This window comes from Armigeres subalbatus, chromosome 1 (genome assembly GCF_024139115.2).
Source record: "Armigeres subalbatus isolate Guangzhou_Male chromosome 1, GZ_Asu_2, whole genome shotgun sequence".
Lineage (NCBI taxonomy): Eukaryota > Metazoa > Arthropoda > Insecta > Diptera > Culicidae > Armigeres > Armigeres subalbatus.
In genome coordinates this window covers 200512165-200525468 of record NC_085139.1, presented here as the reverse complement: position 1 = coordinate 200525468, position 13304 = coordinate 200512165, and the positions used below count along the sequence as shown (strand labels likewise).

Sequence of the window (13304 nt, the reverse complement as noted above, 5' to 3'; positions counted from 1 at the left end):
CTTTACTATACGGGCTGAGAATGTGAGGGCTGACTATACGGGCTGAGTAGTAAGCATCGCGAACTGGTGCGAAAAAAAGTTTTGCGTGTCAAAAACTTGTGTTTGCCAATCACCGCCAAAATATTACAATTCGGCTGGTGTTCTCGTTATGGCGATCTATGAAGATATGAGGATTTGCCCCATCAGAAAAATAAGACTTTGGCGATCGAAGTTGCAGCATCCATTGGATTGATTGGACGGTTTACGTTCGGCTGTGCAATTCGACGGATTTTTCATCCCTGCAGTTTACCAGTGCGAAGTGCCCTGATATTTATTCGTAAGTATTTATGGCAGGAAGGCCTACGCCTTATATAAAAGTCAACACGATTCACGATTTAAGGCTCCCCCAAACCTAAGCGATTTCATCGCCGCGACGGCGACAACTAGTCGCCGCGATTCTATCGTTGGGTCGCTGCAGGCAATACTCTATTTACGCTTCCATACCAACGGCGACAGAATCGCTGTCGCCAAGCGATAGAATCGCGTCGCGACTGTCGTGTCGCGTGTGTTTGGGGGAACCTTTAATGTTGCCAGAAATGAAGTCAACGATAGTGGAGGAACTAAACCGGTAAGCACGTTCTTATTCTTTGCTTCTTGATTGTTCATTTTATTGCGTTACTTAAAATTTAAAAAAAAAACCTCTGAATACGTACATGACATCGCTTGCTGCTATTGCCGTGGATATTGTGGGAGTTCCAGGTACTCAGTTCACGCTTTAGTTAGCAACGGTGGCTTTTCTCGACATTCTATTCCCTGAGTTGTTAGTACGAATACGGACTGTCGCATCCATCCGGGAGCCGATTAACACCAGCCAAAAATTATTAAAAACACACTACAAAGAACGCGCACATCCGCCGTTCGCTGTAACGTGGTCTACAGAATACCTTTCAAGACGAAACGAGACCGCTGTTTCATGTGGTCACGAGCCCAGACACGGAAGCATCATGTACATAACCTTCCTTCGAGAAATCATCTGTTTCGTGTAATAATTTTTATGACAAATAATATTATTTAAAGTGTTTAGGGACGACATGCATCGATTTGTTTATTTCTCGGAATATTTGATTGTTAATAATGCAATACTGAACATTGGAGACTCAAACTTCAATTATACGTCTCTTTACTACAAGAAACTCCAACAAGTTTTTGTTATTCCGGAAAGAGAAGGACTTCAACGGGCTTTTGTTGTTCCGGAGCGAAAAGGACTCCGAAGCATCTTTTGTAATTCCGGAGCGAGAGGGCCTCCAACGAGCTTGTGTTATTCCAGAGCAAGAGGGACTCCGAAGCATCTTTTGAAACTCCGGAGCGAGAAAGACTTCACCAAGCTTTTGTTGTTCCAAAGCGAAAAGGGCTCCGATGTATCTTTTGTAATTCCGGTGCGAGACAGACTCCGATGCATCTTTTGTTATTCCGGAGCAAGAAGGACTGCTATACATATTTTGAGATTCCGGAGCGAGAGAGACTCCAACGAGCTTTTGTGGTTCCGGAGCGAGTAGAATCCCAATGAGTTTTTTTTTTTTGTTATTCCTGAGCGAGATGGACTCCAAGGCATCTTTTGGAGCGAGAGGGATTACAACTAGTTTTGTTATTCCATAGCTTGATGGACCGGCATCTTTTGGCATCTTTTGTAATTCCGAAGCGGGAGAGACTACGAGGCATCTTTTGTAATACCGGAGCGAGAGGAACTCCAACGAGCTTTTGTTATTCCAGAGCGAGAAGGACTCCGAAGCATCTTTAGAAATTCCGAAGTGAGAAGGACTTTAACGATTTATCGTTGTTCCGAAGCGAAAAGGACTATGAGAAATCTTTTGTAATTCCGGAACGAGATGGATTCCGACGAATTTTGTAATCTCGGTGTGAGAAGGTTTCCAAGGTATCTTTTGTTATTCCAGAGCGAGGAGGACTCCGAGACATATTTTGAAATTCCGGATCGAGAGCGACTAACGAGCGACATCTTTTGTAATTCCGGAACGAGACGAACTCTGATGACCTCTTTTGTTTGTCATTCCTGAGCGAGATGGACTCCGAGGCGTCTTTTGTAATTCCGGAGCGAGGAGGACTCCAACAAGTTTTTGTTATTCCGGAGCGAGCATTTTTTTTGCCCTTTATTTGAGTGATTTTTTATTAATATAATAAGTTCATCACTATTAAATTACTAAAGGAAAGTCTTATGGACTTCCTTTCGGGCCCAACCTAGGAGTCCCGCCAGGCTTAATGTTGCTAAAAGATCTGATTCACAATAATACATAGAAACTTAGTCTAACTGGTACAAATTTAATTTAGTTCTGACTAATTCTAACTAGAATCCCTCATTTTTGGCATTTGCTCAACTGTGGCAATTTATTGAACTGAAATTTGACAGGTAATAATGACGCTTTGACGGCTGGCTTTACGACTATTTTCACTGTGTTGCCTCCAGTCCTAATAAATGCGTTACGACTGGAGGTACGATTCCTAATGGGAAAGAAACTAGTGTGTATAATAGGTAGGGCGTACTTATATAGTCTTGTTTTTCATTGCAGCTTGAAGACTGGACAAGACCGCGTGTTTAACGAAAAACGGGTTATTCGTAACAATTGATGTTGCAAGAAAAGTGTGTGTTTGGTGTTGTGGTTAACATTTGTTGTTGTGTGTTTTCCAGCGGAATGCGACTGGAAAAGGTTTTTGGCAAGGGAGATAATATTTATTTTCCTTTATATTATTCACTGGGTAAATCTGGACGACTGGATTGTCCGACCATGCTGGCGACCACACTAACGCTGAAGCGACCAAACCAGGATACGAGGTTTTAATCTGATTTGGTTGGGTGGAGAACATAGTAGCAGCTCGTGGTCCAGTTGTCGCCCAGACAACCATAATGCATGCATAATAGAATTGTTTTTCTGTTATGCGATGCCTATGCGCACAAATTTCATCGCTTACCAGTCACGAAAACACTTTTTACGTACAAAAGTGGAGGCGATATAAGTGTATTTCTTATCCGACGTTGCACGGAAGTGTATGCGATGTGCACGATTTTTATGCGAGTTTGTTCGTTATGCATTGCGATGTAGTTTGTGATAACAAACTCTGTTTGACAGATAATCCGATTTCATGTGAGTTTGATTGCTGGAATATGCGATGTCAACAAATGAAGCTGGAATAAACTCGTAAAATAGCCTACTGTGCGGGAAAATTTATAAATAAACTGATGAGCTTTGCACAACAATGCGAATCTGATGAAACTTGGATCGGTAAACGATTTTGATCGTGCATTCTTATGCGATGTGTGGTTGTCTGGGCGATGATTCGGGAATAAAATGACCAACGGGTGGGACTTATAACCCAGGGAGGAATCCCTGGGAGGTCCGAAAGCGGCCAAAGAGAAGGACTTATTTCCTGGTCGTAGCCAGCGATGTCCAAGCTGTTTACAGAAGTGATGAACGGCATGGCAATGTTCAAGAAGAACAATTATTTCCGGCTGGGCCGCGTGTTTGAAGTACCTGCTTGAGGTTTGATCTTTTTTTGGACTTCGGTATCGGTACCCGAGATACCGCTGCTCTGGCGCTTTGGAGCTTTCAACGTGGGTGCTGGAAATGGGTAATCAGATCTGGTACCTTTGGATTGCGGAACATTTTGCAGGTTTCTTACAGGCCGTGAAGTGCAAGCGATGTTTTTATTTGGTCTGGTGTCCGGTGAGGTGTCGATGGAGTCACTGACCATTTAGGGATCAACACTCTTGGAGGTAATCGGCTTTTCAGTAGATGATATTCTGGCTTCCGTGAGTTGATCATTCGGAAATTTAATTGCTCCTGTCGCTTGAGTGGTAGGGAGGGGTATTGCTGATTGTGGAAATTGACTGGGCTGGCATAACAGCCGCCAGAAAATTACTCACTTGATCCGTTAAGGCTGCAATTTGTGCAGATTGTTCATCAACTAATATACGAAGCTGCTCATATGGTGAACCACTAGAATTTCGGATTGGTGGAACTTCATTTGCTAATTGCCTTTGATTACAGCGGGCGTTACGCAGCTCTTCTATGATATTATCCTTTTCCTTGTGTTGAGTTGTCAGTTGATCAATTCGGCTAAGTAGGGCAGTGTTCTCCTCATTATCGACCTGTGTTACGGTGGCGTACGCTTTTGGGCCACTCCTGGCTTCGAATGCTCGCTTCGCTACTGCGTATGACAATCCTTGGTCCACTTTTATACGCTGAATTTCAAATTCACCCTTGTACAGAGGGCATGATCGCTCGGATAGTGCATGCTCGCTACTTTCACACTTGTAGCAAAACCTTGTTTGCTGGCAACTCTTATCTTCAGCGATGGGATGCGTTCTTGAGCAGTTACCACAGATTGGCTTTTTAGCCTGGCATCTACTACCTGTATGGCCAAAATCCCAGCATTGGAAGCATTGCAAGGGGGCCGGGTAGTAGGGCCTCGTGCGACAACGAATGAAACCAAAATCGATGTAGGGAGGTATAATAGTTCCACGGACAGTGATAACTATGGATGGTGTGTTCTCTCTTACAGGACCATTTTTACGTGTAATGCGTCTCACCTCTTTAACTCCTTGTTCTTCTAGCTCGGCGAATAATTCGGCTTCGGACATGCTAGCTGCGTCTCGGCAGCTAACGACGCATCGCGAGACGTTGAGGGTTGGGTGCTCAACCACAGTGACCTTTGTTCCATCGTACAGCTCCTTCATTTGCAGTAGGGACTTACACTGCCGGATATTCCTGACCTTCAGAGCGTAGGCGGACCCTTGGAGTTCTGGGAACGCTCCATTTTTTTTGGCATTGACTTGCTCACGGGAGGGTATGGTACCGGGTCGTTACGCTACTTCAATCACCCCAATACTCAAGCTGAGGATGATTCGGTTCTTCGCAGGAGTATGATAAAAACAGAGCTGTCGACAAAAGGTGTCTAATGCGGTAGGATGGGCAAAGCTATTACACAAAGAGGGTGGGGGGAAGCGTAGCTAATCAGTGATCCAAGAATGACGAGGCTTGTGGATCCGGGAAGACGATACAAAAGAAAATGGTGAAATACCTTAGAATTCAGGGCTGCTCTTTCTTGCTGAATGCTACACCTGAGGCTAATATAATTAACAGTTTATTTGTGACGTCACATTAATGGGTACTACTTGCATGCTTGGTGTTGGATTCGGTGTGTTCCGGTGCGGATGAGGCCGATCAGGCTCGATCTGGCCGGCTTGGCGTTGGTCGCAGGGTCCGGAACTCAATCCACGGACGGGACGAGTGCGGCACAGGAATGTGGCTGAAAGATGGCGGCCTACGTTCAGCAAACGACAATCCCGCGTGCTCAAAAGCAATGGCGGCGGATTTGGACCGAAAGTCTCCGGCATCCAAATTGTCGGGATCTCTACGGCCGGCGCAGGAGCACTAGTTGTTCCTTTCCGGAAGCCTTCGCCACTACAGTGGCGAAGAACTTTGAAAAAAAGGTACAAAAGAAAAAGGTCCCTTTGGTATGGACCTGGACACAACGGATTAGCACCCTGCGACATCACTTCCTAACCTCTAAACTTTGATTTGTATTCTTCAGTGGATATTTACCTTTTTCTATCATTTGGTTTTTAATTCGTTTGTTACTGTCATTATTTGTTCTTGTTCTTGTGATTTGAGTGGTATTTTAACTAGATAATATTAAACAACACATTAATTTAGGCTAAGTTTTAAACATTTCCACTACTAACCGTACTATGACTAATAATTAACATCAACCGTACTATTTTACATTTGACATGACTGAATTTAACGACAAACAATTAACAGATCCTATTTTAAGAAAAGAAACAACACAAAATTAAAAGAAACTTCACCAACAACTATTGTAACAATAAACCTTTTACAAATTAAACACGCGCGCACTACAACTTCTTTCAAGGGTCACTAGTTTAAGAGGGAGAACCCTTCTTTTCCGCTTCTTATAAAGTCCATTTTTCATAAATTATGTTTTATGCTTTCTAGGTTTGCCCATCCTGTTGCATTTAGCACCCCCTATGGGCAAGCTCAAATGGAACAGGGCTGTGCGTCTTTTGCCCGAACTCAAACTGCTCGAACGTCAATCGCATCTTGTCACACTTGGTATGACGTGAAAGTGGAACACGCACTCACTCGTGAGATCATCCTCGACCAGTGAGTGTGACAGTTCCGAGGTGTAATCTTTGGAAAGGTCGTAACGGGAGGGATTGGTGACGGAAATTCACTTGTGGTGGAGCCAACAAGTCCATATTGGAACCGAACGGTTACACGATTTCCGGATAACGAAAGGGGACTTGGGGAGATGACCATTTACTGCTGACAATCTTAGCACGTACAGCGTACCTTGAGTGTTGGTATTGTCCATATACGGAGGAAGAGTAGGACCAGTAAAACTACCGTCAATCATCCTAGCCCCTAGGGTCGTTTATCCATGGGAATTCATTTCCCGTCATCGCTGCCGTAGGCAGCTACCACCGCGTACTAGACTTCAAGGTATTGTTGGTTGATGGAATGTAAGAATAAATACTTGATGGGCACTGGGAAACGATTTCACGCACAGGCGTTCTTCGAGAGCGAAGACAACGGATTTGAAAAACCGAATGCGAAATGAGTAGTTTCTTCTCCTTTTCAGTAACTCTTCCGCTCGCTTTTTCGCCGAGCTGCACTCTTCTCTCATTCACTTTCCATAGTCGTTCAAAAATAGTGCTGATACCGGGCACCCGCTCCACCGAGGGAGGTGAATATGGGTGGGTATGTCTCAATGAATAACTCTCGCACTTATCACTATCATGTAAGGACGCGGGTCAACTACGGTCACTGAACTGACTGAAGCTTGGCTGGCTTTCTGTCTACTTCTTGGCAAATAATCGGAAAACAACCGTTCCTTTGATTATACGAAACTAACGCACAGAACGATTCGTTAAAATACTGTAAACGGACAATTTAAAATTTAACATACATAGACCGAAAAAACGAGTTAAAAATAGCCACGTCGAACAAATAATGAGCCTTAACCCACAAGCAAGAGCGCAGACAAAACACGTCTTGTCGCTCCAACTGCAAACGAGTTGTGGCGGCCGTAGCGATAAGGCCTCCGAGGCATATTTTGAAATTCCGGAGAGAGAGTGACTTCGACTTGGACTTCAACGAGTTTTTATGTTCCGGAGTCGGTAGGACTCCGACGAGTTTTTTTTGTAATTCTGGAGCGAGAGGGACTTCAACAAGTTTTTGTTATTCCGTAGCGAGATGGATTCTGAAGCATCTTTTGAAACTCCGGATCGAGAGGGACTACAACGAGCTTTTGTTGCTCCGGAACAAGAAAGACTCCGAGGCACCTTTTGTAATCCCGGAGCAAGGCAGATTCTGATAAGTTTTTGTAACTCCGGAGTGAGAAGGACTCCAAGGCATCTTTTGTTATTCCGGAGTTAGGTGTACTCTGAGGCATATTTTATAATTCCGGAGCGAGAGGAACATCAACAAGTTTTTCTCATTCCGGAGCGAGATGGACTCCAATAAGTTTTTGATATTCCTGAGCCAGAAGGAGTCCGACGAGTTTCGTTCGTTAAATATCTTGGCTGTGCATATGCACATCATATGTTTCGAAATGGACAAATTGATATGAAATTTGCGAAAAAGAATCCACGTGTCTTGGAGGGACTCGAATCCTCAACCTCCTACTCTGTAGATAGGCGTGATAACCCCTACACAACGAGACCACTTAAAGGAAACGTTTCACGTTTGCGGAAAAGCCATCAGAATCCGAGTACCAACCTCTACCGCGGTTAGCTCACTTTTTTGCAAATTGAATATCTTTCGGATGCTTGATTTGTCCAATCTCCACATGTGCTTTACTGTTGTATATCCACAGTCAAGCGAGTGCACATTGTTTATTAAACGAGAGGATCGCACTCCATGCCCCACAGCAACGGGCTGGGCGGGCTGGTATGGAATGCGAATCAATCGCACTCTGCTGTGCCAAAGGCTTGCTTGGCTAAAGCATTTGATGAGTTTGATTGCCTTACGTAAGCGGTCGCGTGTACTCAGACGGCTAATGACGGTGGAAGACCGACACTTGATTACAATTAATTGCATATTATTCGGCAACTCGGTCGTACGAAAACCATTTTTTTTGTTAAATATCTTGGCTGTGCATATGCACAGCATATGTTTCGAAATGGACAAATTGATATGAAATTCCGAAAGATATTCAATTTGCAAAAAAGAGAGTTAACCGCGGTGGAGGTTGGTACTCGGGTTCTGATGGCTTTTCCGCAAACGTGACCCTTAAGTGGTCTTGTTGTGTAGGGGTTCTCATGCCTATCTAGAGAGCAGGAGGTCGAGAACTCGAGTCCCTCCAAGACACGTGGATTCTTTTTCGCAAATTTCATATCAATTTGTCCATTCCGAAACGTGTGATGTGCATATCCACAGCCAAGAACTTTAACAAAAAATGGTTTTCGTACGGCCGAGTTGCCGAATAATATGCAATTAATTACAAAATATCTCCAATAGAAGCGTGAAAATGGAGGGCGAGGCGCTTGAGGTAAAGACTAGCGATGAATGGTATTTGAAGGTCCTGTGAACAATAGAGTTTTTGTAATCCTGGATTGAGAAGGACTCTGAGGCTTATTTTGTTAATCCGGTACGATGAGTACTCCGAGGCATATTTTAGGGGCAGCAGGGACTATGTCCAAGGGCTTGACGACCCCTCCCCATGGCCACTGCGAGTTAAGGGGCCTGCCTAGGATGTGGTGGGGTTTGACAGTGGGCTCTGTTAAACCTCTACAAAAAGCTGCATGTGTCCATAAGCAGGCCCTATCAAACCCAGTCAACACATGAACGTATATGGTGTCGTGTAGGACGCTGAAGTGCAGGCGATAGGGGTACTTTTCCACACAACATGTATGAATATCGTCTCCAATTTAGCATCTTGTATTGCACCATGTGCGATTTTATGTAGACTGGGAAGCGACCGTGTGCCGCTCAAAGCGCACAAGCCCAACACGAGTGCCAACCGGCACATCAGGATTAATACCAGTGAGATCCTGATTACGGTATACTGGTCAAGGCAAGTGACACACACGCGCGCGCGAAAGTAATGCAAAATAAACGACATGTAAAATAAACGTAAATTTACATTCTTACTTAACGCAAATAGAGATAAAATAAGGGTTGCTGAATAACATTAGCTTTCCGATTACTATCAATTATTTTCAATCCCGTTTCTTTTTTGCTTTTCTTACGTTAATGAAATGATAACGCGGGCGCCTAATCCGACATTCAAATGAACAATCGCTCACTTTGAGCGATTGATTGTTTATTCTCGCGAAGAATGAACAATTGAACAAATTAAGGAAATGCTAATACTGCTGTGTAGAAGTTTCATAGGTCACATCACTTTCCATGGTGAATCCCGATCTATGTTACTGATTACCCCACCCAATTAACACTACTTCCTTCCCGTGGTAAATGTGGAGATGCAGAGGTATTCTCGGTCTCTAGTAGCGACAATTACCACACACTCACATTCCCTCCCTTTCCCAACTGACTGTAAGGACTTGGCCGGCGCCGTTATTGATCAATATTTGCGAGCTGCTGAAACGTGCACTTCGAGAATAGTTGGTAAACCCCAACCACTATTTACTTGGATCGTAGTGCAATTTGCACCAGTTCTGATCAATCACGGAGTAGCAACCATTGATATGTACAGTCAGTCTAAGCTAAGCTAAGCTAAGCTAAGCTACGATGAGTACTCCGAGGCATATTTTGTAATTCCGGAGCGAGAGGGACTTCAACGGACAATCAGACGTACATGGCCGGGTGACATGATCTTTGAGCTGAAAAAGTACTCCAAGAACAAGACCTCATCATATAAGGAGCTAACGAAGAAGGTTGTGGGCGATTGGACGCATGTGTAAGCTGCGACGCCTGAAGCGAGCCTCCAATGCGTGGACCTGGACGAGGCGGTTCGATATTGTGTCAGAGGAAGGGTACATACGGAACCACACAAGTACAGTAGTAGCATAGTGCAAGTACGGTCGGAGAAGTCACCATCGGCTCGAAGCGAAAAGTAAAGCATCTCAATGTGGGTGGACAGACAGCACGGGGAAGTAAACTTCGTCCTGACACAATTCCGGTTGGGCCATGGATGTTTCAGAAAGTATCTGCACCGATTCGGACACGCAGTTCCTTTGCCCGATCTGTCTGAAATAAGAGTAGACATCAGAACACGTGATTTTCGACTGTCCACGATACAGGGCAGAACGAAGTGAGATCTCAGCGGGTAGCGTTTGTAATGTACCTAAGCCCCAACAACACCGTACAAGAAATGTGCATGAACGAAAATACGTGGGACGAGGTGGATAGAGCGGAAACGCAGATCATATTGTCACTACAGCAAAAATGGCGTGACACTGACACAGGCACTGTTCTGGCAGTCAACAACAGAAGTATCAGAAATTGCTTCGACGAAACTACCACCGAGCAAACTGAGAACGGGTCAGCGGATCGGAGGGCATCGATATACTGCTGCGCTCCAACGAACAGGCAACTTCGGTGGCCCGTGAGCAGCATATACCAACAGCTTGTCAAGTAAGCAATGACATCGATACAATCACCGAAGATTTGTATCTTCTCCGAAATGTCATTCGCAGGCCGTAACAGCGTACTGGCACGTAGCAATCACTGGACAAAAATCATTCAGACCTGAATGGTGGACATTAAAAAGAGTGATTTCTTCAATGAGATCCGAACTCTCCTGGACTGTGCTAAGCCGTGCTGGAAATTGATAATGGGGGGTGTGAGACTACCCCCTTCCCCCCAGACCTTGCACAGTTTTGCTGATGGGTAGAAGAGTGGACTTAGGATCCGGGCATTCCGGTAACTGGGAGAGAGGGAGAAGGGGATCCCTATAGCTTTTGATTGGACCAAGAAAGGCCCGAAAGCCTCACACTGCACTGAACTGAGGACCCCACAAACATCGCATGATGATTAATTGCATATTATTCGGCAACTCGGCCGTACGAAAACCATTTTTTTGTTAAATATCTTGGCTGTGCATATGCACAGCATATGTTTCGAAATGGACAAATTGATATGAAATTTGCGAAAAAGAATCCACGTGTCTTGGAGGGACTCGAATCCTCAACCTCCTACTCTCTAGATAGGCGTGATAACCCCTACACAACAAGACCACTTAAAGGTCACGTTTGCGGAAAAAGCCATCAGAACTGAGTACCAACCTCCACCGCGGTTAGCTCTCTTTTGCAAATTGAATATCTTTCGGATGCTTGATTTGCCCAATCTCACATTTGCTTTACTGTTGTATATCCACAGCCAAGCGAGTGCACATTGTTTATTAAACGAGAGGATCGCACTCCATGCCCCCAGCAACGGACTGGGCGGGACGGTATAGAATGCGAATTCAATCGCACTCTGCTGTGCCAAAGGCTTGCTTGGCTAAAGCATTTGATGAGTTTGATTGCCTTCACGTAAACGGTCGCGTGTACTCAGACGACTAATGACGGTGAAAGACCGACACTTGATTACAATTAATTGCATATTATTCGGCAACTCGGCCGTACGAAAACCATTTTTTTGTTAAATATCTTGGCTGTGCATATGCACAGCATATGTTTCGAAATGGACAAATTGATATGAAATTTGCGAAAAAGAATCCACGTGTCTTGGAGGGACTCGAACCCTGGGGGGCATGGAGTGCGATCCTCTCGTTTAATAAACAATGTGCACTCGCTTGGCTGTGGATATACAACAGTAAAGCAAATGTGGAGATTGGGCAAATCAAGCATCCGAAAGATATTCAATTTGCAAAAAAGAGAGCTAACCGCGGTGGAGGTTGGTACTCGGATTCTGATGGCTTTTCCGCAAACGTGACCTTTAAGTGGTCTTGTTGTGTAGGGGTTATCACGCCTATCTAGAGAGTAGGAGGTTGAGGGTTCGAGTCCCTCAAGAAGCGTAGATTCTTTTTCGCAAATTTCATATCAATTTGTCCATTTCGGAACATGTGCTGTGCATATGCACAGCCAAGATATTTAACAAAAAAATGGTTTTCGTACGGCCGAGTTGCCGAATAATATGCAATTAATTGTAATCAAGTGTCGGTCTTTCACCGTCATTAGTCGTCTGAGTACACGCGACCGTTTACGTGAAGGCAATCAAACTCATCAAATGCTTTAGCCAAGCAAGCCTTTGGCACAGCAGAGTGCGATTGAATTCGCATTCTATACCGTCCCGCCCAGTCCGTTGCTGGGGGGCATGGAGTGCGATCCTCTCGTTTAATAAACAATGTGCACTCGCTTGGCTGTGGATATACAACAGTAAAGCAAATGTGGAGATTGGGCAAATCAAGCATCCGAAAGATATTCAATTTGGTAAAAAGAGAGCTAACCGCGGTGGAGGTTGGTACTGGATTCTGATGGCTTTTCCGCAAACGTGACCTTTAAGTGGTCTTGTTGTGTAGGGGTTATCACGCCTATCTAGAGAGTAGGAGGTTGAGGGTTCGAGTCCCTCCAAGACACGTGGATTCTTTTTCGCAAATTTCATATCAATTTGTCCATTTCGAAACATATGCCATCGCATGATGTCCGGATGCCTAGTAACAATTTTCTGTTTGTTGAGGTTGTTTGGAACAGTTCAACCCGTGGTTGTTCTCTTGATTTTAAGAAGCTGCTTATTAGTGGAAGCTCTCCAGATCGTTTCCCAGTTGTCTCGCGCTGTCTTTTAATCAAGGTTTCTACGTTCCCTAAAGGGGTGGATAATAAAAATATCCCGCCCTAATATCCGACTCCGGCAAGAAGGTCAGGCGTGGTATTGACTGGTACTTCGCAGAGCCCAGGGATTCAAGCAAAGATCGTATTAGGGAGCATGTTTTCTAATGTGCTCTGGATCCAGGGGTGTTTAGGTATTTGGAGCTGTTAATATTCGTTTCAAAGGTGTACCAAACCAACCCCCAAGTAACATTTTAAGTTTTATAACGCTCTTGAAGACCATAATTTACTCTACAAGAGTAATGTAATATAAATCGGATATAAGTAAATAGATCAATAGACACTTTCCACTTGGAATCGGAGAGTATATAATGACTGTTGGTGATCACGTTGATGGCAATGATAGAGCAACCATTAAAGAAGGTAGAATCCTAAAATCACCCCATGCCGTTTGTCAGGCCATTTGGTCGAATGTCCTACATTTTTTTTCTTCCTTCATCCTTATCCCTTCTTCCATATTCTTGCTTCTTTCTTCTTCTTCCTTCTTTCTTCTTTC

At 44.3% G+C, this 13304-nt stretch overlaps 1 protein-coding gene across 1 annotated transcript; it reads right to left on the bottom strand.

Annotated features, from left to right (window-relative positions):
• Positions 1–3820: 3820 nt before the first annotated feature.
• On the bottom strand, positions 3821–4726 carry LOC134206908 (uncharacterized). Its single transcript, XM_062682654.1, has one exon. The coding sequence runs from the start codon at positions 4724–4726 to the stop codon at positions 3821–3823; it is 906 nt and encodes a 301-aa protein (XP_062538638.1).
• Between the last annotated feature and the right edge of the window lie 8578 nt (positions 4727–13304).